Source organism: Bos indicus, chromosome 3, assembly GCF_029378745.1.
Source record: "Bos indicus isolate NIAB-ARS_2022 breed Sahiwal x Tharparkar chromosome 3, NIAB-ARS_B.indTharparkar_mat_pri_1.0, whole genome shotgun sequence".
In the NCBI taxonomy this organism is placed as follows: domain Eukaryota; kingdom Metazoa; phylum Chordata; class Mammalia; order Artiodactyla; family Bovidae; genus Bos; species Bos indicus.
In genome coordinates this window covers 100,397,801-100,424,127 of record NC_091762.1, presented here as the reverse complement: position 1 = coordinate 100,424,127, position 26,327 = coordinate 100,397,801, and the positions used below count along the sequence as shown (strand labels likewise).

General features: G+C 40.5%; 1 protein-coding gene across 8 annotated transcripts in view; it reads left to right on the top strand.

Annotated features, from left to right (window-relative positions):
• Positions 1-26,327, top strand: part of MAST2 (microtubule associated serine/threonine kinase 2) — a 206,790-nt gene that overhangs the window by 120,248 nt on the left and 60,215 nt on the right. For all 8 annotated transcript variants that reach the window (XM_070786616.1, XM_070786615.1, XM_070786614.1 and 5 more), the window contains one exon: positions 24,276-24,367. In XM_070786616.1, the coding sequence (XP_070642717.1) occupies positions 24,276-24,367 (92 nt within the window). The remainder of the gene's footprint in view (positions 1-24,275; positions 24,368-26,327) is intronic.

The window sequence follows — 26,327 nt, the reverse complement described above, 5'->3', positions numbered from 1 at the left end:
GTGGTAAAGAATGCACCTGCCAAGCAGGAGACATGTGTTTGATCCCTGGGTCAGAAAGATTCCCTGGAGAAGGAAATGGCAACCCACTCCAGTATTCTTGCCTGGGAAATTCCAGGGACAGAGGAGCCTGGAGGGCTACGGTCCACGAGGTCTCAAAAGAGTCGGACACGACTTAGCGACTGAACAACAACAGTAACTCAGAAGAAGGGGTTTAGACAGGGGCACAGATACAGAGGGAGAAGACAGCCATTTACAAGCCAAGGAGTGAGGCCTCAGATGAAACAACCCTGCTGACACCTTCTAGCCCCCAGAACTGGAGGGAAATAAATGTCTCTTGCCACCGGGTGTGTGGTACTTTGATATGGCAGCCCTGGCAAACTGACACCACTATTGAGGCTTTTGGTTGCATTGCCCAAAGGGGCTAGAAATAGTAGTTAGAACTGGCACTGCTCAGAATCTTAACCCTTTTTATTGAATTCTGCATCTTAGTGATATATTTAAGACCTCACAGATTGTTGTCTGTAGTAATTTGAAGGACAATAAAGACACAGTTTAAAAATAATGACCTTTTGAATTCTTATGGTACATTTCCATTTGTTCCTTGATGACAAGGGATGGGTCTGTTACAGACAGGTCTTGATGCTACCTTTCAAGTGTCCTAGATGGGTATGGTCAACCTTAAGAGGCATAATAAATGCGATTGTGATTTGGGTTGAATTAACCTCAAACCTTTAGTCAACTTGTACCTCTTCTAAGAATGTGATTCTAGCCTACTGATTGGCACTGAGACATGGGTATTGTATTGTTGATATAATCATATTTGAAGGAGTACTAGATACGGTCCTTGGTGTAATTGATGTCCCTAAAGACAGCAGGAAGCTGTGTCTTGGGCTGTTCATTGGGATTTTAGACCTCCTGGGGATAGAAGCTTGGTGTTGGCAACTCCCTGGAACATAGAATGGCTTAGGTTTTGATTCAGTTTTGAGTTGCCATTGTTTTCGTCAGCCCTAAAGTGCAGCAAGAAGTCCTCATTAGAATGAACTTTGTATAGGAAGAGTTCTAGCTGTAGCCTACTTCCCACTGCATAGAAATTCTTTTCGTACAATCTCTAGTGAAAAAGTTATTCTTTGGTTGAACATCTTCAGCAACAAGAAGTTCACCGTTGAAGTTTGCAGCTAGTACTAATTCAGCCCTCTGGCCCTTCCTGTGTCACACGTGTAAGAAGCTTTCTGTGGACTTTAGTGGCAAAGGACAGGTGTTGCTTTGGGTGTCCTCCAAATCTGGGCAGCCTTTGAAACCCTTTTTTGGTAGTGTCAAGATTGTTTCCTGCCAAAGAGAAAGCACTATTTTCATTTACCAACACCTGCTTGTCTTATCTGTCTTTCTTTAAACAACTGCTTTTCAAAGTAACTCTAAAAGAGGAACGTCTCCAGAACTTGTTCTTATTCTGGTCCTGTTGTAGGCAAATCACTTCCCTTTCTGTCTCAGTTTTCTACATTATTAAACTGGGGATAGTAATAGACTTCAGGTATCACTGTCAGGATTAGATAAGTCAATACCTGTAAGATTGTTCAGAATAACAATTATTGTTGCTGTAACAGTTTTTTTGCTGTCTTTGTTAGAAAATTCACATGTTGCTAATCCTCACTTTTTTTTTTGTTGTTTCTATTATTTTTCCTTTTGCTTCCTTTTAGTTTTCTCATATTCTGATTTTCCCTTGAGTAACTCTAGGTATCACTTATCATTATGTTCTGCCCTTGGAAGTTTTGTTACTGGCTAAGATGAGGCAGTAGCAGCTGTGTTCTCTCTTGCCTTCTCACGCAGGCTCACTAATTATTGTAGCTAAAACTGGCCCTCTGGGGCACACCAGGACATGGAGTAAAATGACTAAAAATTTACTCATGAGTAAATGAGTAAACCAAACTACATTCTCTTTTGGGCCATTTCTTGGCAGTGGGAAAAGCCCATTGAGACGAGCTTAAGGTGTTTCATTCCTGTCCACCACCCCCACTCCTGTGTAAGGGAAAGAACAACTTGAGAGTATATTCAAATGTGATTCTCCTGTTAGGGAAGGGGTAGTCCTTTTTAACAGAGAAGGCAATGGCACCCCACTCCAGTACTCTTGCCTGGAAAATCCCATGGACGGAGGAGCCTGGTAGGCTGCAGTCCATGGGGTCGCAAAGAGTCGGACACGACTGAGCGACTTCACTTTCATGCATTGGAGAAGGAAATGGCAACCCACTCCAGTGTTCTTGCCTGGAGAATCCCAGGGACGGCGGAGCCTGGTGGGCTGCCGTCTATGGGGTCACACAGAGTCGGACACGACTGAAGTGATTTAGCAGCAGCAGTCCTTTTTAAAAAATTTTTATGGAAAGATAAAGTAATGAAGAATACTAGCTGTGATTTAACCTCAGGGAACTGTATGGCAGAGAATTATAGATCCTGGCTTCAGTGACTCTGAATAAATATATAGTTCTATCAGGCAACATGCCAAAGGCTTGCTCTTGAATTAAGAGCAGGAAGCTGAAGGTTTCTAGGGTATTTCTGTTTCTAGAAGTAGGAAAATTTTGTTTACTGGAAAACTTACTCTCTTTTTAAAATATCGTATTGTGGGAAATCTCTATAATATTCCAAAGTAGAGAGAGTAGTCTTATATCCCACTGTAAGTTGTGTTAACAACTCATGATCAGTATTATCTCATCTACATCCCTCCTATTCCCTCTCCCCCCACTCAGTTGTTTTAAAGCAAATCTCATGTCATTTCATCTGTAAATATATCAGTTTGTATTTCTAAAGGTAAGAACTCTTACCTTGCAATATCATCAAATATCTAGTCAGTGTTCAAATGTTTTATGACAGTTGTTTTTTTTTTTTTTTAAATCAGTATCGAACTATGCCAACACAGTTTGTTGATTACTGTATCTCTTAGGGCTCAGTTGGTAAAGAATCCATCTGCAATGCAGGAGACCCCAGTTTGATTCCTGGTTCCAGAAGATCCGTTGGAAATGGGATAGGCTACCCACTCCAGTTTTCTTGGGCTTCCCTTGTAGCTCAGCTGGTAAAGAATCCGCCTGCAATGCAGGAGACCTGGGTTTGATTCCTGGGTTGGGAAGATCCCCTGGAGAAGGGAAAGGCTATCCACTCCAGTATTCTGGCCTGGAGAATTTCATGGACTGTATAGTCCAGGGGATTGCAAAGAGTCAGACATGACTGAGCGACTTTCACTTTCATCTCTTAGGTAGGGTGACCGTATAATTTATTATCTAAACTAGGAAGCTTTTAGTAATGAAAGAGGACTCTATTAACAGTTACACTGGGATATCAGGCATGAACCAGTGTTATAATGGGCAAGTTGGAGTGTCTGGTCACTCTACCTTTAACTATCTTTGGTTTTCCCATCCTCTTTTTCCTTTCCTTTTCTTCCTTGTATTTAATTTGTTGAAGCGACTGAGTTGTTTGTCCTTGTAGACTTTCCCACATTCTGGATTTTCCTGATTGCATCCCTGAGAAGTTATTTAACATGATCCTGTGACCTCTGTATTTCCTGTAAACTGTAGGTTAGATCTGATTCTAATTTGATTTGGGACCCTGGAGAAGAGTACTTAACAGAAGTTGGTGCCGTGTACAGCTGTTAGGACTCAGGTCATGTCAGGTTTCTCCCTTTCTTTGATAGTAGTGGTCTTTGATAATTATTACTTACATCCGTTATTTTATTATGAGTTTGCAAAAAAGGTGATATCCCCATTGCTTTTCCATGTATTAGTTACAGTGTTTACACGAAAGGAATTCCCCCCTTTGTTACCTATTTGTTACCCTAAGGTACAGGCTTCCCAGGTGGTGCTAGTGGTAAAGAATCCACGTGCCAATGCAGGAGATGTAAGAGACCCTGGAGGAGGGCATGGCAACCCACTCCAGTTTCTTGCCTGGGAATCCCATGGACAAAGGAGCCTGGTGGTCTACAGTCAGTCCTTAGGGTCGCAAAGAGTCAGATACGACTGAAGTGACTTAGCACACATACTGCACCCTAAGGTACAGTTAGGTACTCTTACTCTTTTTTTCTTTTTTTAAAGAAATTTTATTGAGTATGGTTGGTTTACAATGTTGTGTTAGTTTCTGCTCTACAGCAAAGTGAATCAGTTATACATATACATATACCCCGAAGAAGGCAATGGCACCCCACTCCAGTACTCTCGCCTGGAAAATCCCATGGATGGAGGAGCCTGGTGGGCTGAAGTCCATGGGGTCGCTAAGAGTTGGACATGACTGAGCGACTTCACTTTCACTTTTCATTTTCATGCATTGGAGAAGGAAATGGCAACCCACTCCAGTGTTCTTGCCTGGAGAATCCCAGGGACGGGGGAGCCTGGTGGGCTACTGTCTATGGGGTCACACAGGGTTGGACATGACTGAAGCGACTTAGCAGTAGCATACATATACCCACTCTTGTTAAGATTCTTTTCACATAAAGGTCATTACAGATTATTGTGTAGAAGTACCTGTGCTATGGACTTCCTAGGTGGCGCCAGTGGTAAAGAACCCACCTGCCAGTGCAGGAGACTAAGAGACCTGGGTTCAATCCCTGGGTCAGGAAGATCCCCTGGAGAAGGGCATAGCAACCCACTCCCATATTCTTGCCTGGAGAATCCCGTGGATAGAGGAGCCTGGTGGGCTATTCTTGTGCTATATGGTAGGTTCTTATTTGTTATCTATTTTATATATTGTTGTTGTTCTTCAGTTGCTAAGTTGTGTCCGACTCTTTGTAACCCCATGGACTGTAGCACGCCAGGCTTCTCTGTCCATCACTATCTCCCTGAGTTTCCTCAAACTCATGTCCTTTGAGGCAGTGATGCCATCCAACCATCTCATCCTTCTCCTCAATTTTTGTTGCCCCCTTCTCCTCAATTTTTCCCAGCATCAGGGTCTTTTCCAATGAGTCAGCTCTCCACATCAGGTGGCCAAAGTATTGGAGCTTTAGCATCAGTCCTTCCTATGAATATTCAGGGTTGATTTCCTTTAGGATTGACTGGTTTGATCTTGCAGTCCAAGGGACTTCCAAGAGTCTTCTCCAGCCCCACAGTTCCAAAGCATCAATTCCTCAGCGCTCAGCCTTCTTTATGGTCCAACTCTCACATCCATACATAACTACTGGAAAAAAACATAACTTTGACATTTTATGTATAGTAGTATATATATGTCAATGCCGGTCTCCCAATTTATCCCTCTCTCTTCTTTACCCCCCAGTAAGCATAAGATTTTTTCTATATCTGTGATCCTATTAGGTGCCCCTACTTTTTTTTTCCTTTGCCACACTGTGCAGTATACAGGATCGTAGTTTGCTGACCAGAAATCAAGCCTGTTCTCCCTGCAGTGGAAGTGCAGAGTCTTGACCACTAGACTATCAGGGAAGTCTCTAGGTACCCTTACTCTTGAGTCGACTTGGACTCTTTCCCGGACCTTCAACCTGACGCCCGAGTGTCACACACTTCCTTGATCAGTGTTTTATAACTATTGCTCTGTAGTGAAGATTGTTTAGCCAGAAAAGTGCAACTGGAGATTTTGTCTCTGTGAAAGCCCTCAGGGCTTGTCGTTTTAGTAACTGTTGACTGAACGTTCAGCTGAGCAAAACCTTGGCTTGCTCTTTTGGCTCCTAGTAGTCATCCTTGGACAGGCGCCTTGTCGTAGAGACTCTGAGGTGGTACAAACTGATGTAGGTGCTCTGAGAGGTAATGACTGATCCAGGTAGCAGGAACTCAGTAGCCCCACAGCTGCAGAAGATAAATATTATTTGTTAAGCTCCTTTAGGAGGGCCTCTTGTAGCAGCTTCACTTTCATGCCCCTGGATGCTACAGGAGGAGGGGCCCCTGCTTATCCTGATTGCCCCAGGGACTAGGGTCCCTTTTCTGGTCTTGATAGATAGGATGCTCAGTCACTTCAGTTGTGTCCGACTCCCCACAATCCCATGGACTTCAGCCTGCCAGGCTCCTCCGTCCATGGGATTCTCCAGGCAAGAACACTGGAATGGGTTGCCATTTCCTTCTCCAGATAGATAGGATAGGCTGGGGATTAGAGAGTCTTTCTACTGAGGAACTAGTATACTAGGGGAAGAGTTAGAGAACACAAATAATTTTCACGATGATTCTAGGCACAGAAGAATTGATTTTCATGGTATGTCTTCAGAATAAATTCCTAGAATTGGGCATGCTGAGTTGAAGAATAAATGCATACGTAGTTTTATAATTTTTAGACTTCATTCTTTTTAATGGCTGAATTAAAAAGAATGTGTTGTGTGTTTATTTTCTCTTTATCCATTCATCCATTCAGTATCTTATAATTTTATTTATAAAACATGTACATTTTTTCCTATTCAACTATTTTTTACTTTTGCAAGTTTTGATTCATTAATTTTTTATGCTATTTATGTATATTTCTGATGGTCTAAAACATTCTATATTTGCAAGTCTTTTTTTTAGATTTCTATTAATTGATTTTTAACCTCAGGAAATTCATCTTCCCATTTTTTATTTTATTGGTTGGCTTTCTTAGCATTAGATTTTTTCAAGTGTTTTGGTTATTATTGTGACTGGTAATTTATTTTCTTTGTAGTTATTGCTCACATATGCAAGTCTGACCGTTTCATGTATTTCCATCTTATCCTCAGCTTCTTGAGTCTTTTTTTTTTTTAACTTTCATTGGCCAGAGCTTCTGGTATTAGGTTCAGAAGTAGCAAGGAGGATAGGCACCCTTTTGTTTAGTTTTTGTTTTTTCCTTTGACCTTAAAAGAAATGTATCTTAAGTTTCTCTTTTGAGTATAATAATTTTCTTCTAAGTTTAGAGTAGAGATCCTTTATAAAATTAAGAAAATTTCTTAAATTTTTCTTTAAAACTTTCTTTGAGCTTTTCTTTAAATCCTGTTAAACTTTATCAAATACCTTTTCTCTCTTTTCTCTCCAAAATGTTTCTGCATTTCAAATATACAATGTTAAAAATCATATTTGCTAGTATTACTGATCAGAATCAGTAATACTGATCTGAAAAGTCATCAGAAAAGTCTAAATATTGGAAAGCTGTCAAACTCCTGACATAAGTTCAAAATTATGATTTTTACTTAAAAGGTTGGATTTTATCATTGGCAATAAATACTGTCAGTTGTTTCTTAAAATAATAGGCTTATTTTGTTCATGTCAAGAAACTCTTTGCAAAAACTTAAGTCTGAATTACTGTGAAATGGTGTTCATGAAAAAAGTGGCTCACAACTGAACCAACAGCACAAGTATCTTCTTTAAGGCACTCATTGTACTTTGATAATTCAGCAGTAAGTAGTGTTTTATGCATACTTCTTACTGTATCACACAGAGTATTTAAGAAATAGTCAAGATTTAATAAAATTAGTAATTTTTATTGTTTTGACAAGTACATTCTGAGTCAGTCTAGTTTAAGATTTTTTTTTTAAACTGCAAGTGAGTGGTGGTGAAAAATACTGAGAACATTTTAGTTTCATTTATGCTGAGGTGCCAGAAGTTTTACCCACTATTGGTGTTGCGGTATTACTCAGAATTAAAACATATATGCTTATAAAGGAAATGAATCTACAATTTTCATAGGGTATTGTTATTCATCTTTGAATTAAAGTTATACTGATGTCATAAAACAACTTAGGCAGCTTTCCAACTTATTCAGTTTTCTAGTACAAGTTTATAATAAGCCAAGGATTACTTGTTGCTTCTAAGTTTGTTAATTATCTCCTGTAGAGAGCTACTTGGCTTGTGGTGGGAGTCATGTGGTGATGCACAATACATTCTGTAATGGAAGGTTATATAAAATTCAGTGCCAGTTTATGGAAACCAGTCTTTAATTCTGCCCTGGAGAACTCAATAAGGGCTTAAGAGAGAAGGAAATTTCTTGAGTGGGGAAGAGAATAATTAACATATACTTGTCAGGTAGACATTTGAAACAAGGGTAGGAGGAGAAGCAATAGATGTGCATGGGAGTGGAGACATAATGGCATGGGCCTGTTTAGTATTGCGGTGTAGACCATCTAGAGGGTGGATTTGTGGGGAGGTGATGATGAGTAGAACAGATCGGCAGGGGGTTGGCCATATCATGAAGGGCAGTGAATGGCATGCTAATAACTAATTTAGGTATTTATTTATTTAACTGTGACAGTTGTCAGAGAATTTTGAGCAGAGGGGTGAGATGATCACTTGCTAGTTTCCTTTAAACTATGATGACCTAGGATAGAACCATGGTTGTACCAATTAAAATGCAGTGTAATTATTGTGATTACATTACTGATTGCTGCAAATTTCTTTTCCTACCCCAACTATCCCTTTCTTCTTCACTTAACATATGTGAAAACCACTGTCATTTTAAATTTAATTTTTATTTTGTTGAAGTAATCTATGAACCTAATTTCAAAAGCCATTGACTTCTTTAAGGCTTATAAGAGAAAACTAAATATTCTCGTATCCCACTCTTACCATCCTTGATTTTTGCTTCTCAAAAATAAGCACTTTAAATTATTTCATCTAAAAACAAAAAAAGAAAAAACCAAACAAAAAATAATTTCATCTATAATCAATTCAATTATGACTTCATAACTGTTACCCTAGTTGAGTCATTGTATGCAGTGATTATGTTTATTTTACAATTTTTTGTTTTCTCGAGGGTAATAATTACCTCACTTTTGCCTTGCTTTATATTTTCTGCAGAAGTCATTTGCTCATCCCTGCATTTTCCATCAGAAGGTAAAATGCAGGAGGTTACACTCAATGATCTAATCCTCCCTCTCACCCTCCCCGCTGCGTCATCACTCCTAGAACCCTCTCATCTTCCGCTCCAGTCTAGGCTGACTGTTTTCGAGTCTTCTTGCATAGTTGGCATCATGGTATTACCAGTACCTCTTTCCACTGTGAAGTCTAATACATTCCTGTGATTTTCTGCCTTCCTCTTAGTCATATCATTCATTTTAGTAGAGCATAGACACCCAGATTCTTTTTTTTTTTTTAAAAGATACCTCTTATAAATGGTATCATATTATAATTATCTTTGTCTGGGATGAAATCCATGTCCCCTGTATCGCCAGGAGGATTCTTGTCCACTGTATCACCAACAAAGTCCCAGATTCTTTTTTTAAAAGGCACCTATGTTCAGTAAATGTTGCCTGAGCTCTTTTCCTTCACATATCTAATTTTCTTCAGCTGCAAGCCTCTGAAGGCCAGTGTTTGATTACATTCATTCCAGCACTCGGCCCAGAACCTTGCAATTAATTATCACTAAAAACGACTGGGATATTGAGGTTTGATTACTGAAAGTTGGGGCTCGGCTCTACGAGTGGCCACTGTATCCATGACTGCCTCATAGAAACAGAATTGTGTTCTGATCTTCTCTATTACGGAAACTTGGGCGCAGGCCAGACAGCTGGGCCATTTATTGAGGGAGGAGGCAGGAAAGAAGGGTTGTTACTAATTCAGGGTTTAACCTGGATATTGAACAAACATATGGAGTGACTGCAAGATATTTTGTGATTCCCTTTAACCACTAACTCTCAAAGAAACTGATCTGAAAATGTAACCTGGTAGTGGGCTTCTTATTTGGTACTTTTAAAGAAATTTGGAAGCATGGGAACTAGTAAAGGCAAACCAAATATACCACAGCTTCCCAGATACTATGTAATCAGGGATAGCGCAAGACAACTTCATTTACCAAGGCCCGTATTTGTAGTAGAAGTGTACTCCATTCAAAGAAAAAATATCTCTAGTCTCATTGGCCACTTTCCTTTGATCACCAAGACATGCAGTGCTCTAAGAATGCATTACAGGACCGTTCTCTCCCATTCATTAGTCATCCAAACAATAATATCTCTGTGTTTCAGGTTCCTTATCTGTATAAATAGGGTTATAGTAGTACCTACTTCATCAGAGAAGGCAATGGCACCCCACTCCAGTACTCTTGCCTGGAAAATCCCATGGGCGGAGGAGCCTGGTAGGCCGCAGTCCATGGGGTCGCTAGGAGTTAGACACGACTAAGCGACTTCACTTTCCCTTTTCCCTTTCATGCATTGGAGAAGGAAATGGCAACCCACTCCAGTGTTCTTGCTTGGAGAATCCCAGGGACGGGGGAGCCTGGTGGGCTGCCATCTATGGGGTCGCATAGAGTTGGACATGACTGAAGTGACTTAGCAGCAGCAGCAGTACCTACTTCATAGGATGTGAGATACTACATATAGTGCTTTCAACAGTGCCCAGTTAGCACTTAGTAAATACTAGCTACTATGATTATTGTTTTAAATGCATAGCTAAATTCAGTAGAATGTGAGGAAAAGCCCAAGAGACCTCAATCTAAGAATGAAAACAACACCTAACAGTGGAAACCAGTGTTGGAACTTCCAAGAAACAGGGCCAGGGAGGAAGCTGTGCTGTGTTATATTAGTCCTGAGATCTTTAGGGGAAAGAGGGTGAGGCCTTGGGCTTGTTTAGGATAGGGAGACTCTAAGTTAGGGTAGAATTAAGACCTCATGTATAATTAGGATTCTTCAAGGGCTTTACCCTTAGTGTAGGAATGGACTGGGGAAAATTTTGTCCACTGACATGGAGAGATGAAATGAAGTTCTTTAATCTCATCTGGGTTTTAAATAGGTTCTTAATAAGAAAGAAGAAAAAGTGTCTTTGAGAATTTTAAACTATAAACCTTTATTCAACTGAATTTGGGACCTAGAGTTTATACCATATGTTTAGTCTTAAGAGCTGATTCTAGGCTGTAAAGAGCTCTGACAGGTCTGTCCAAAACAAATTCAAAGAGATTTTAAAGACATACCTTCAAATCAGGTAGCACAATATTCCCGTGAAGCCACACTAATGGTGAGTTTATAGTACAAAATGATAGACTGTACAAGGAAGCAGGCCACTGTAAGTGAAATCAATAGAAAAAAGGAACAGTAAGATTAGGTCCCTATGAACTTAAAAGTGGCATTATGAATAAAAACCATAGAATAAGTAAATTTAAAGCGAATAACAATGTAAATGGAGATAGAAATGAGAGAACAAAAAATATTTAATTTTAAAAGATCAGGCAAATTTCCAAAAAATGCTAATTAGAATTTAAGGAATTAAATACAGTGCAACATTGAATTTGAAAACTCAGTCGTCAGGTCATATAGTAGAGCTGTAGACAAAGCTAGAAAAATTTTATCTAAAATGCAGCACAGAGATGGAAAAGGTATAAAATATGAATGAGAACTAAGAAATATGGAGGATACAATAACAAGGTCCAATATAGAAAATAGAGAAATGGGGAAAAGGCAGTATTTAGAGATAATGACTGAGACCAGAATTGATTAGAAACCAAAACAACATCATGGAGCACAAAAGGTATAAATAAATCTCCATCTAGATACACTGCAGTAAAATTTCAGAACCAAAAACAGAGGTCTTAAAAGAACTAGAGAACCCTTAAGAATTCACAAAAGCTAAAGGTGCTCCTATGAATGAGTTCAGCAAGGACATTTACCTAAGGAAATTGAAAACATAATGTACACACAAACACACAGCTATTCATAACAACATCATTTAAAATAGCTATAAAGTAGAAACCACCCAAGTGTCCATCAGTTTATGAATGGATGAATTAAATGTTTGTATATTCTTCACACAACAGAGTATTATTCAGTCATGAAAAGAAATGAAGTACGGACAAATACTTCATTGTGGATGAAACGTGCTAAGTAGAAGAAGCCAGAGTCAAGGCCACATGACATATGATTCCGTTCATGTGAGATATCTAGAACAGGTGGAATCCATAGAGACAGAAGTTCTTTGGTGGTTGCCTGGGAAGAGGGGTAGGAAAGATGGGAATGGCGAGTGACTGCTTTATGGTACAGGGGTTCTTTTGGAATAATGAGAATGTGCTGGAATTAGCAGTGGTGGCTGCACACTGGTGAGTGTATTAAAAACTACTGAATTGTACATTTTCAAAGGTTGAATTCTGTGATATGTGTAAATAAGTAAGTGAAAGTCGCTCAGTCATGTCCGACTTTGTGCGACCCTATGGACTATATAGTCCATGGAATTTTCCAGGCAAGAATACTGGAGTTGGTAGCCATTCCCTTCTCCAGGGGATCTTCCCAACCCAGGGATTAAAACAGATCTCCTGCATTGCAGGTGGATTCTTTATCAGCTGAGCCACCAGGGAAGCTGTGAGATGTGAATTATATCTAAAAAAAATTTTGATTTAAAAGAAAGCAGAGAGAAAAGAAAAATTAACTACAAAGGAACAACAGTCCTGAGAGCAAGCTTCTCAGCAGCAATAACAGGAGCCATAAGACAATGGACCATCTTTAAGGTATTGAGAAAAAAGGTACTCTCGACAAGAGGTTGTAGAATTCCATACTTGTGGAAGTCATTGAGAAAACTAAAGCCATCTTCAGACAGTGACATTGAGAAGGTTTATCAATATTAGATTTTCAGTGAAATAATTGTGAAGAAAAGAAGAAAGAAGAAAGTTGTGAAATCCAGGAGGGAATGCTGACCAAAGAAACTGGAAATATGAGTAAATCAATGCAAGCAGTTACTGTATGAAACAGTAATTACTAATTTGGTATTGTAAAAGCAAGATAGACCGGAAGCACTGGACCAAATAACATGTATATTAGAAGGGGCAAGGAGAACTGGAGTTAAGCTATCCTTAGACCTAAGACTTAGACTCCTGTTGAGACAAGAATGCCTATTAAAAGTTTAGTAACAATAACTGTGTATAAAAAATGTATTATTTCCAAACCAGTAGAGTAGGAGTTAAAAAATACTTTATTAATCCAAGGAGAGCTGCCATCCCCCAAAAAGGCAAAATAAGGGGGATTCTTGGGGCAGGTCACAGTGTTGCACAGGGAAATGTGGAAGGTGACATTGGAGGAGGTAAGGGGTATTTGCCATGGTGTAAGTGGAGGAAGGGCTTTCCAAGTGGAGGGAACAGTTGGTGCAGTGGTCCAAGTAGCTTGGTGTCTCCATGTGAAGTTAGCAGCCTTTGCGAGGTTTTGGGCAAATGGATGAAATCGTCTGATGTATGTTTTAAAAGGATCACAGTGTCTGCTTGTGTTGAGAACAGACTGGCAATAGGAGACAGGAGTAAATTAGAGAGACTAGTTAGGAAGCTGTTGAAATAATCCAGGCAGAAGACAAATAGTGGATTTATCTCCAAGCAGCAACCTTTGTTGACTGAGAGAACATGCATTTTCTCCTGCTCTATCTTCTTGGGACTTCCCTGGTAGCTCAGCTGGTAAAGAATCTGCCTGCAGTGCAGGAGATCTGGGTTCGATCCCTGGGTTGGGAAGATCCCCTGGAGAAGGGAACAGCTACCCACTCTAGTATTCTGGCCTGGAGAATTTCATGGACTGTATAGTCCATGGGGTCGCAAAGAGTCAGGCACGACTGAGCAACTTGTACTTTACTAGCTTCTCAGTCTTTACAGGGACATCATCCTAGTTGTTACTCTGAAATAGCACCTGAAAGTACATGACCTTAAATGGTTCCAGATTCTTGTCTATCTTATTGATCACAGTTAATGAAGCAGAAGTGGTCTTTTCCACACTCTTAATTCAGAAAGGAAATAGCCATGTAGTAGTCAATTCATTACCAAGTACTTAGATCCCTAGCAGCAGCTGGACTTCTGAAACTGAGAGGCTGGAGATTAGAGGCACTGAGGGGTCCGCAACCATGTATCCTACTGTATATTCCTTCAAACTGGGAAACAGACTTCCTAAATATTTGATTTGAGTACCTGCTAGTTGCTGAGGGAAGGGATTTTTGAAGGCTGGGAGGTCTCCAAATATGGTCACAGTTCAGCAGTTTCACAGAGCTTGCACAGGGTGCCTTAGTACTTGCTCCCACTATCCATGGTGGGGTGACCATGGTGAAGCAAGTAGTAAGATAAAGTACCAGACCTTGCTGTGAGTGACCAAGTGACTGGCATGGTAGTGGGCAGCAGTCTGGCTTAACTCAGTCCTTGCAATGGGCAGCAGAGCATCAGCTCAGGGGCTTCCAGGTTGCCTTCCATCAGCTGAGAGTTGGTGTGGCTGACTCTGTAAACATCCGGTACCTTAATCTTCTGGAATGGAAAAATGAAGACCCGCCCTTTATCATCTAGGATCCTGGGGAAGTGGCCAGTGCTTGTTGAAATGGAAAAATTAGGCAGTTCTTGCTTTGGATCTCAGCTGAGTCATGACATCCGTACCAGGGTGTCTGACCTTTTTTTTTTTTTCTTCCCCTGGCAGCTGTTGCAGATTTGCCAAGTGAGATTATATGTACCTTCATAAAAAGGCGTGTGGCCTAGAAATGTGATCTTTAGTGTTTTGAATCTAATTCAAATTTTAATAAGACCATGACAAATGAAATGAGAATCAGTTGTCTGTCCCTGCCATTTCGAGAGATCTTTGTTTTCATACAAGAGAAGTTTGGACATAGTTTGGATATACCTTACATATGTCAGGTGTATAAGTGTCCTCTTCTATTATAATTCTTGTAACAAATTATACTCATCCATTCATCCACTTAACAGATTTATTGAGAGTCCGCCATGTGCCAGGCAGAGTTCTCAGCACTGCAAAATATAGCAATAAACAAAGCCTGTGCAGACTGATCTCACAGAGCTTAAGATTCTAAGACAGCAAACAGAATGAATGAGAAATGCATAGTATGTTACATAATGGCAAGTGCTATTGAGGAAAATATATCAGGAAAGGAGGAGAAGAGTATTTGGGAGGGTGGATGTTACCATTTTAAATAGAATGGTCAAAGGAAAATCCATTCAGAAGACTGAACTTGAGCAAGACCTGAAAGAGGAGGGAGCAAGTCATGAGGGAAACGGGCAAAGGAAGCCTCCTTTGGGAAAGCCCTGAGGCAGTGGTACACTTGGCATGTTCTAAGAGAAGTGAGGAGGCCCACGTGGCTGAAGTAGAGTGAGCATGAGGGACAGAGGTAATGGAGATCCAGGCCATGTACAGCTTGTCGGCCATTGTAAGAACATTGGCTTTTACTCTCCCTGAGACAGAGTTTTAAGCAGAAAAGTGACTTTGATGTTATTTACATTAAAAAGTATATAGCTTTATTGAAGTGTGGTTGAAATATAATAGGCTGTACATATTTAAAATGTACAATTTGGGACTTCCCAGGTGGACCACTGGTTGAGAATCCACCTTGTAGTGTAGGGGACATGGATTTGACTCCTGGTCTGGGAACTAAGATCCCACATGCCATGGAGCAGCTAAGCCCATGCACCACAGCTACTGAGCTTGCATGCTCTGGAACCTGTGTGCCACAATTAGAGAGCCTGTGCACCTCAGTGAAAGATCCCACATAATGCAAATAAGATTCTGCTTGCCCCAACTAAGACCCGATGTAGCCAAATAAATAATAAATACAAATGAATGGTGCAGTTTGATGGATCTTGATATATGTATGCGTCTCTGAAACCATTTGTACAATAATCATTCAAGACAATAAACGTATCTGCAGCTCCTGAATGTCCTTATGCCTCATTATAATACGTCCCCTGCCTCTGGTCAGGAAGCCTGTTATCTGTTGTCTGTCCGTATAGGTTAATGTTTTCTTGAATTTTATATAAATGGAATTGTTCAGTATGTACTCTTTTATGTCTGGCTTCTTGATTTCAGCATAATTATTTTGAGATTCATTTATTGTGTGTATCAATAGCTCATACATTTTTATTGCTGAGTAGTAGTCCATTTTTTGGATATATTATGATTTGTTTATCTGTTAGTGAACATTTGAGGTGATTTCCAGGTTTTTGGCTGTCACAGGTAATAAACAGCATATGGTCAGGTCCTGCTCTTTTATCCAATCTATCAGTCTTTGTTTTAGCTGAATATATATTTAGAACATTTGCATTTTATGAGATTATTAATGTAATTGATGAAAGTGAAAGAGGAGAGTGAAAAAATTGCCTAATGCTCAGCATTCAGAAAACTAAGATCATGGCATCTGGTCCCATCACTTCATGGCAAATAGATGGGGAAACAGTGGCTGACTTTATTTTTCTGGGCTCCAAAATCACTGCAGATGCTGATTGCAGCCATGAAATTAAAAGATGCTTACTCCTTGAAAGGAAAGTTATGACCAACTTAGCATATTAAAAAGCAGAGACACTACTTTGTCCACAAAGGTCCGTCTAGTCAAGGCTATGGTTTTTCCAGTGGTCATGTATGGATGTGAGAGTTGGACTGTGAAGAAAGCTGAATGCTGAAGAATTGATGGTTTTGAACTGTTGGTGTTGGAGAAGACTCTTGAGCGTCCCTTGGACTGCAAGGGGATCCAACCAGTCCATCCTAAAGGAGATCAGTCCTGGGTGTTCATTGGAAGGACTGATGTTGAAGCTGAAACTCCAATACTTTGGCCACCTGATGTGAAGAGCTGACTCATTTGAAAAGACTTCTGATGCTGGGAAAGATTGAGGGCAGGAGAAGAAGGGGACAACAGAGGATGAGATGGTTGGATGGCATCACTGACTCAATGGACATAGGTTTGGGTGGACTCCGGGAGTTGATGACGGACAGGGAGGCCTGATGTGCTGCGGTTCATGGGGTCGCAAAGAGTCGGACACGACTGAGCGACTGAACTGAATGTAACTGGATTTAAATCTGTCCTCTTGCTTATCATTTTCTGTTTAGCCCAGCTATACTTGTTCTTTTTCTGCCTTCCTTTAAGTAAGTAAGTAAGTGTTAGTCTCTCAGTCATGCCTGACTCTTTGTGACCCCATGGACTGCAGCCCACCAGGCTCTTCTGTCCATGAGATTTTCCAGACAAGAATACTGGAGTGGGTTGCCATTTCCTTCTCCAGAGGATCTTCCCAACCCAGGGATCGAACCCGGGTCTCCTGCACTGCAGGCAGATTCTTTACCTACTGAGCTACTGTGAGTCCATTTTATTTCCTTTATTGGCTTATTAACTATCCGTTCAGTTCAGTTCAGTTGCTCAGTCATGTCTGACTCTTTCCAACCCTATGGACTGCAGCTTGCCAGGCTTCCCTGTCTATCACCAACTCCTGGAGCTTTCTCAAACTCATGTTCATCAAGTTGGTGATGCCATCCTCTGTTGTCCCCTCCTCCTCCTGCCTTCAATCTTTCCCTGCATCAGGGTCTTTTCCAATGAGTCGGTTTTTCTCATCAGGTGGCCAAAGTTTTGGAGCTTCAGCATCAGTCCTTCCAACAAATATTCAGGGTTGATTTCCTTTAGGATGGACTGGTTGGACCACACCAGTGGACCAACACCACACTTTAAAAGCTTTAATTCTTCAGTGCTCAGCTTTATGATCCAACTCTCACATCCATAGTTGGCTCCTGAAAAAAACCATAGCTTTGACTATATGACCTTTGTTGGCAAAGTAGTGTCTCTGCTTTTTAATATGCTGTCGGTTTGTTTTTCTTCCAAGGAGCAAGCGTCTTTTAATTTCATAGCTGCAGTCACCATCTGCAGTGATTTTGGAGCCCAAGAAATTTTAGGAGCCTGACTTCTATACTTTATTTTTCTTTTGCACTACTTGCGTTAGTGTTTAAAATGTAAAATTTTAACTTCTAGTTTATCTTGCTGCTGCTGCTGCTGCTAAGTCACTTCAGTCGTATCCGACTCTGTTCAACCTCATAGATGGCAGCCCACCATCTCTGGGATTCTCCAGGCAAGAACACTGGAGTGGGTTGCCATTTCCTTCTCCAATGCATGAAAGTGAAAAGTAAAAGTGAAGTCGCTCAGTCGTGTCCAACTCTTTGCAACCCCATGGACTGCAGCCTACCAGGCTCCTCTGTCCATGGGATTTTCCAGACAAGAGTACTGGAGTAGGGTGCCATTGCCTTCTCTGCTAGTTTATCTTAAGGTAGTATTATACCACTTCATACTTAATGTAAGAGCTTCATAGTAGTATACTTCCATTCTCCCCTCCCAGCCTTGCTGATATGGTTATTCTGTATGCATTTTATATCTACATATGTTGCAACCTAGACAGCATATTAAAAAGCAGAGACATCACTTTGCTGACAAAGGTCCAAATACTCAAAGCTATGGTTTTTCCAGTAGTCATGTATGGATGTGAGAGTTGGACCATAAAGAAGACTGAGCACTAAAGAACTGATGCTTTCAAATTTTGGTGCTGGAGAAGACTCTTGAGAGTCCCTTGGACTGCAAGGAGATCCAACCAGTCAATCCTAAAGAAAATCAACCCTGAATATTCATTGGAAGGACTGATGCTGAAGCTAAAGCTCTAATACTTTGGCCACCTGATGTGAAGAGCCAACTCATCGGAAAAGACCCTGATGCCAGGAAAGATTGAAGGCAGGAGGAGAAAGGGGCGACAGAGAATGAGACGGTTGTATGGCATCACTAACTCGATGGACATAAGTTTGAGCAACTCCAGGAGATAGTGAAGGACAGGGAAGCCTAGCGTGCTGTAGTCCATGGGGTCACAAAGAGTCTGACACAACTGAGCAACTGAACAACAGCAATGAACAACAGTGTTGTAAACCCCACAGTAAATTATTGTGTTTCCATTAAAATTCAAGAAGAGTTTTGGGTTTTTTTGTTTGTGTTTTGGCTGTGCCCAGAGGCTTTTGGGAATCTTAGTTTCTCAATCAGGGATTGAACCTGTGCCTCTTGCAGTGGAAGCACAGAATCCTAACCACTGGACTGCCAGGGAAGTCTCAAGAAGAGATTTTAAAAATAAAAAAAGAAAAATGGTTTATGTTTATCATTTTTGGTGCTTTTCTTTGTGTAGATACAGATTTCCATCTAGTATAATGTTCCTTCTGCCTGAAGGACTTTCTTTAACACTTATTATAGTGCAGATCTGTTGATAAGAGGATATTTCAGCTTTTGTGTGTCTGAAAAGTCTTTATTTGGACTACCTTTTTTGAAAGATATTTTCACTTGGTATTGAATTCTAGATTCAGTGCTTTAAGACATTTCTTCACTGTCTTCTGGCTTGCATCTTTTTCCAAGCAGAATTTTGTTGTCATTGTTATCTTTATTCTTTTGTGTTATGTAATTTTTATATCTGGCAGCTCTTAAGATTTTATCATCAATTTTAAGTAATTTGATTGTGATATGCTTTGGATACTTTTCTTCATGTTTTTTGTGCTTGGGGTTCATTGAGCCAGTTAGATCTGTGAGTTTATAATTTTCAAATTTGGAGAATTTTCAGCAGTTATTTCTGCAAATATTTTTTCTGTTTCTCCCTTTCAGGGACTAATGACACAGTGCTTGGCAGCAGTTATTGCACAGCTCCCTGGTGCTCTTTCCATTTAAAAGTTCCCTTTTCTCTGGCACTGAAACATGTATATTACCATATGTAAAATAGATGACCAGTGCAAGTTCAATGCATGAAGCAGGGCGCTCAGAGCCCGTGCTCTGGGACAACCCAGAAGGATGGGGTGGGGAGGAAAGTAGAGGGGGAGTTCAGAATGAGGGGGACACATGTACACCCTTGACTGATTCATGTCGATGTATGGCAAAACCCACCACAATATTGTAAAGTAATTAGCCTCCAATGAAAATAAATAAATTTTAAAAATGAAAAAAGTTCTCTTTTTTTTTGTTTCATTTTGCATAGTTTTTTTTTCTCACTGTATCTAGGATGGCACATCTTTCTTCTGCAGTGCTTTATCTTCTGTTAATGCCATCCTGTTTAATTTTCATCTTAGACTATTAATCTCTGAAAGTCCTATTTGGATTTTTAAAAGTATCATCCATAATCTCTCCTTAATATGCTACACTTTCCTGTGCCTCACTGAAAATATAGGGGCTTCCCCGTTGTTCCAGTGGTTAAGAATCCGCCTCCAATGCAAGGGATGAGGGTTCAATTCCTGGTCAGGAAACTAAGATCCCATTTGCTGCGTGGCAGTTAAACCCGCACATCACAACTAGAGAGAATTCTGCATGTCCCAACGAAGATCCACACAGCTAAAAATAAATAAATTTTTATAAAGGAAAAAAAAAGGGATGTTTAGAAAATATGGAATATAGTTATAATGATTTTATTATTTCTCTTCTACTAATTCTGTGTGTGCCATCTCTGGATCTGTTATTTCTACTCTCCCCCACTCCCCTACACCACATCATGGGTCATATTTCCTCCTTTTTTCCATGCCTAGTAATTTTTATTGTGTACCAATTACTGATTTTGACTTTGTTTGACAGAGTGTGTTTTTTTTGTTTTTTTTTTTTGTTTTTTGCTTCTTTCAATATTATTTTTGAGCCTTATTCTGGGACACAGTTAAATTACTTGGAAATAATTTGGTCTTTTAAGGATTGCTTTTAAGCTTTGTTAGGTAGGACCAGGTCAGCATTTGGACTAATTTTTCGTTGCTAGTGTCTTGTGAATAACCAGGTTTTCCCCCTCTGTCTGGTGGAAACACAAACTGTTCCCAACCCTGTTTGAGTACCAGGGAGTGATTCCACCTGCTCTTTTTCTTAAGAAGTTTCCTCCACCCCCAGGTTCTGTGCAGGCCATCTTCTCCCTGTGCTGTTGTGGGCATGTCTTTCCAGGTAGTAAGCCCAGGCAGTTGTAGGACTCACCTTGTTTGTTTCCCTTCTCTTTAAGTGATCACTGTCCTACATTGCTTGTTGTCTAATGTCTGAAAACTGTTTCATTTTTTCATCCTGCTTGGAAGAATAAAAGAGAATTCACGCAAAACCACATTCGAGCTCATGGTTCTATGGAATGGGTAGAATTGAGTAAGTTAAAGAGGGAGGGCATACCTGTTGAAGAAGGTGCTGTGAGCCCTAGTACAGGAGACCTTGGGTGTCTTTCTGCTCAAGATCCCCTCGGTCCAAATAAGCTTTCTAAGGGTTAATGTGATTTCATATGTACATTCCATAAAGTATGACAAACCTAGACAGAGTATTAAAAACCAGAGATGACATTTTGCCAGCAAAGGTCTGTCTAGTCAAAGCTATGGTTGAACTGAACTGAACTGATAGTTAATAAGCCAGTAAAGGAAATAAAATGGACTCACAGTAGCTTTGACCAGAAGGGACACTTGGGGACTTTCTGGGGTAATAGAATCACTGTCTTTTGTTTTGGATGTGTTATATAAATGGGTACAGTTGTCAGGGCTCATTGAACAGAACACCTAATTGAATATAAATTGAATCCCAATTTGTTTTTTAGAAGAGGAAGTTATAACTGTTGAATGATGTTGAGAGGTTACATAAGACAAGGATTGAGAATTGACTGTTGTTAGTGATGACCTTCGGAGAAGGCAATGGCACCCCACTCCAGTACTCTTGCCTGGAAAATCCCATGCACGGAGGAGCCTGGTATGCTGCAGTCCATGGGGTCGGTAAGAGTTGGGCACGACTGAGCGACTTCACTTTTACTTTTCACTTTCATGCATTGGAGAAATGGCAACCCACTCCAGTATTCTTGCCTGGAGAATCCCAGGGACAGAGGAGCCTAGCGAGCTGCCATCTATGGGGTTGCACAGAGTCGGACACGACTGAAGCGACTTAGCAGCAGTGATGACCTTGATAATAGGCAACAAAGATGTTGATTATCTAGTCTAGAGTGGGTTAAATAGAGAATAGAAGGGCCTTCCTTTGTGGCTCAGTGGTAAAGGAGTCACTTCCCAATATGGGAGATGAGTTCGATCCCTAATCAGGGAGGATCCCACATGCCTCAGAGCAACTAAGACCATGCTCTGCAACAAGAGAGGCCACGGCAATGAGAAGCCCACGTACCACAGCTGGAGAGTGCCCCCCCTCCACAACTGGAGAAAAACCTGTGCAGCAACAAAGACCCAGCACAGCCAAAAATAATTTAAAAAAAAAAAGAGAGATAATAGGAAATGAGATAGGATAACAAGTACAGAATCCCTACATGGACTTTTTCCTAAACAGGGGAGCAAAGTTGGGAGAGGTCTATGAAAGTTTTTATTCTAATTTTCTTGATATGTAAGAAATTACAGCATGTTTTTATGATGATGAGAATGACCCAGTAGGATGTAGAAGTTTGTGTTATAGGAGAAGGAAGACAGTGGAGGTACAGACTTCTTGAATAGCGAGTCAGGGAGTTGACTTTCATAGCAACATGGTCTTCTGCTGTTGTTGATGGGAAAGTCAGTATAGTATATGTATACAGATTCAGGCTGATAGATTTAAAAAAAAATTATTTATTTTTGACTGAATCAGAGCTTAGCTGAGACATTCAAGATCTTTTGTTGTGACACACGGGCTCTAGCTGTGGCATGTGGACTCCAGAGCACACAGGCTCAGTAGTTATGGCACATGGGCTTAGTTGCCCCACGGCGTGTGGGGATCTTAGTTGCCTGACCAGGGATCAAACTTGCGTCCCCTGCACTGGAAGGCGGATTCTTAACTACTGGACCACCAGGAAATTCTCCAGGCTAGTAAGATTTGGGGGAGCAGAAATATGTAGTACTTCTTTTTGTTTTGATTCTTTTTACCCCTAGTTGAATAAAAAGCCAAGTCAGCAGATGAGGATAGGATTTGGGGAACTGAAGAAGTACTGGAGGTTTGGGGAGAAGATGTGAATTAGTCTTGAGTTGTGAGTTGTCTTGGAGAGAGAGTGCGTTACCTAAGTAGATGTAGTATGGATCCACTTGATATTTATCATCATAAACATAAAGAAACCCCAGCCAGCATGATTTTGGATTTTTCTTCATTCACCATCGGCCGCCCAAGTGCAGTTGCAAAATAGATGGAAAGTTGGGTTTAAAAGGATTGGAATTTTCACCAGGACTGTGGTGTCCTAGGGGATAACAAGGTTTCAGTTAGAGCCAGAATTGAAACTGAATGTTGAGAAAATAAGCTAAGGTTATAGTTTGCTGATGACAGACTGAGTTCAGGGAGGCATGGTGTAAGCTTTCTTTCTTTCTTTTTTTAAGATTAAGGAGTAGAGGGAGACTGTGTCAAATTAGAGATGGAAGGCTTGGGCCTTTGGTGGTAATTGGGGGTAATAAGGGCATGTGAGATGTGATCGGATGATTCCTGATGGTTTCTTAGGGACAGGTTTGTGTCATTTCTAATCATAATCTCTTGAGATTGATTACAATCCTTCCAGCGATTCCTTATCACATTTCCAATAGTTCTTTACAGCAGTCTGGCAGCCCCACAGAGTTTGGCTGCAGTCTATACCCATAGCTTCTATACCCTACTTTTTTCCTTGTCATTTTCCCCTCCTGCCACCTACTTGAGTTCTTTGCTGTTTCTTAAACATTCTGTCTCTTTCTTCATATCACTGTTTACTGCCATTTGAGGACAGAGATTTTCTTTTGTTCTCTACGGCTTCCCTTGCACCTGGAATGGTGCCTGATGTGCAGTTAATGTTCAGTAAATATTTGTGTGAAAGAAAATCAAAGTGAAGTCCCTCAGTCGTGTCCAACTCTTTGCGACCCCATGGACTGTAGCCTGCCAGGCTCCTCCATCCATAGGATTTTCCAGGCTAGAGTACTGGAGTGGGGTGCCATTTCCTTCTCCAGGGGATCTTCCCGACCCAGGGATTGAACCCACGCCTCCCACATTGTGGGCAGACGCTTTACCATCTGAGCCACCAGGGAAGCTCTAAATATTTGTTTCGATGAATATAAATGACCAGGCTTCTTTAATGCCTTTAAAAGATGGGCTAGCTTTCAAATAAATTTACTTACACTTTACAGTAACAGGTTGAGTATGAAATGACTTTTCAACATGATTTGACTTTCTCCAAGCACAAGAAAAATCCTCAGGCATTAAAATGTAAAGGAAAGCCAACTTTGTAGAAGGAACCCAGCCCTGCTCTGAAATTTATGTTGAAATGAGACTATTAATTGATTAAGCAATTTTTCAAAGATAAATTTCATAGATTTAATCATTTCATTTTTATGGCAAGAACATTAATTTTTATGAGAGATGAGAATATTTATGGCTTGTGTTTTTTGTTTTCTGAATCAAACTTGCAGTGGTCACTCTTCATTACATACCATTTAGTGCATGGTTATTACATTTAGGGAACTCCTTGGATATTTATTTGCTTAGGAAGCAAAAGCTGCACATTGGAAAGGTGCCGTGACAATACAAGAAAGAGTCAAGACAGTGACAAAAGTTATTGCAAGATGGAACACAATGAATTATGAAGACTCACTGTGCAAACAGTAATTGGTAACCCAGTTCCAAGTATTACACTGCTCAGCTCATGAAATGATGTGACTTTGTCTCTCGATAGCCACTCAAGCTCTATGGGCCCATGATGCAACCCTGTTATAACTGACATTTGTGTTTTCATTGCAGCTGTCGGACAAGTAACCGCAAGAGTTTGATTGTGACCTCTAGTACGTCACCTACACTGCCACGGCCACACTCACCACTCCATGGCCACACAGGTGAGTGCTTAAAGATTAAGAAAAGTGGAATCAAAGAGTGGTCACAGATGCCCGATTTCTTTCCTCTTCTCTCTGTGTGAGGTTCATCATGTTACGATATATTTTTTCTTCACTTGGCTGACTGAAGCAGACAGAACTCACGGGCATGCTTTCTGTGGGAGAGTATGTTCAGTCTGTTTTTGACTTTAGTTATTTCTTGCCTTGACCTGTCAATATTCCTTTTGGTCTTATGCATGTCTTGGGTCCACCACCCCTGTTCTGGTGTGTTGAAAGTGTGTTATGACTCCGGTCATCTGGGGCCATGTGATGAGGCCTCCATTAACATTTTGTCCTACCTTGCCCAAGATTTAGGGCTCACACAGATGGTTTTCTGCCTCATAGGACTCCTAATAACTTGCCCTCTGTTAGAACAGAAGTCAACAGTAGTGAGAGAACTGTTTGTTTCATGTTGACATTTACTTCAGTTCCAGTATGTGGAATCATTGATCTCAGGCATTCATCTGGAATATGGACTCTTCTAGGCAGTATAAGGATTGATGTACTTGCATCTGACTAAAGAATATATAAAAATTATGAGGCAGAAGACCTCATTGGAGTTAGCCATGTGTTTTAGTCTAGACATGTATTCTTAAATCCCAGGGGAGTCAGACCAGGGGACTCAGCTTTGTGGAAGGAGTTGTTGCTCTGCTACACTGTTCACTGCTATGCTGTTTACAGTAGAAGTTCCAGACCTAGGGATAATGGAAATAGAGCAGGCTTGGATCCATAGGAAGCCATTGCTGCCTGGATTTGATAATCTACAAGCCTTGTCTTTGGGCAATAAAAAGGTACCAAAGTAGTGAAATAGTATAGCATTAAACCAAATAAGACAGGTCTGTTCCACTTGAGTTTGTCTACTTGCTTATAGTTTAGTGTGTCTTTGGAGAGTGACTGTGAGGATGAATGAGGAATAGTTGTTTGAGCACCCTAAGAATCGAGTGATTCTGAAGCTGATCTGTGTCCTTGAGATAAGGGTCTCACTTTATCAGACTCACTCAGACCCAGCTATTCAGTGTGCTCATGACCCTCTTCCAAGAATCAGTAGAATTCTCAAATACTGTACTAACTCTAATATGAGAAGACACCAGCAAGAGCACGGGGAGACCCAGGGAACTAGACCTACTTGGCTTTTAAAGCCAGATTTCTCATTGTGCATAGGGACTTTTCCCTCAGAATGAACTGGGCTAGGTGTTAGCTCAGATAGTGCATTCTAACCATGAACTTTGTAAAAACTCAGCATATATCTGACTTGGACTTTTCATCATGTAGAAATTAATTTAGCACTTGCAAACCTTGAACATAGTATCACAACTGTAATGTGAACGCCAGGCAGTAATCACTACTTGCAGCTTCTCTCTGATATGATTATCTCTTTATTTAGATTGCTGACAGAATTTAGGACTAGATTTTTCCCTACTCAGAGACTTTGATCGAGAACATCACCTGGCCTTTTCAGCCTGTCTGGGTCTGCGGGCTCTAGCTTTATGTTAATACATATAACATGCTTGCTGCTGCTGCTAAGTCGCTTCAGTCGTGTCCGACTCTGTGCGACTCCATAGACGGCAGCCGACCAGGCTCCCCAGTACTCCATAAATGTTAGCTATCATCATCATCGCTCTTAAATACTGCAGAAAATCTAAGTAGGCCTCAGATCCGGGAGGAAGAACTGATGTAAAAGCCCAGTTCATGACTGTGGACTCTGCATTTAACCAAATGTAGAGCAAGATCAAACTTCATATCGGATTAATTCTAAAATCTTATACATCCTGATATTTGGATCCACAGAATATTCTAAGACTCTTTATTTTCACTTTAAAGTCTGGAATATGTTGAATAGTATGGGGTCTGTTGATTTGAAAGTAGGTTCATTTCATACAGTTTAGTTCAATATTAAATATTTACTAGGTGACAGAGGATGAGA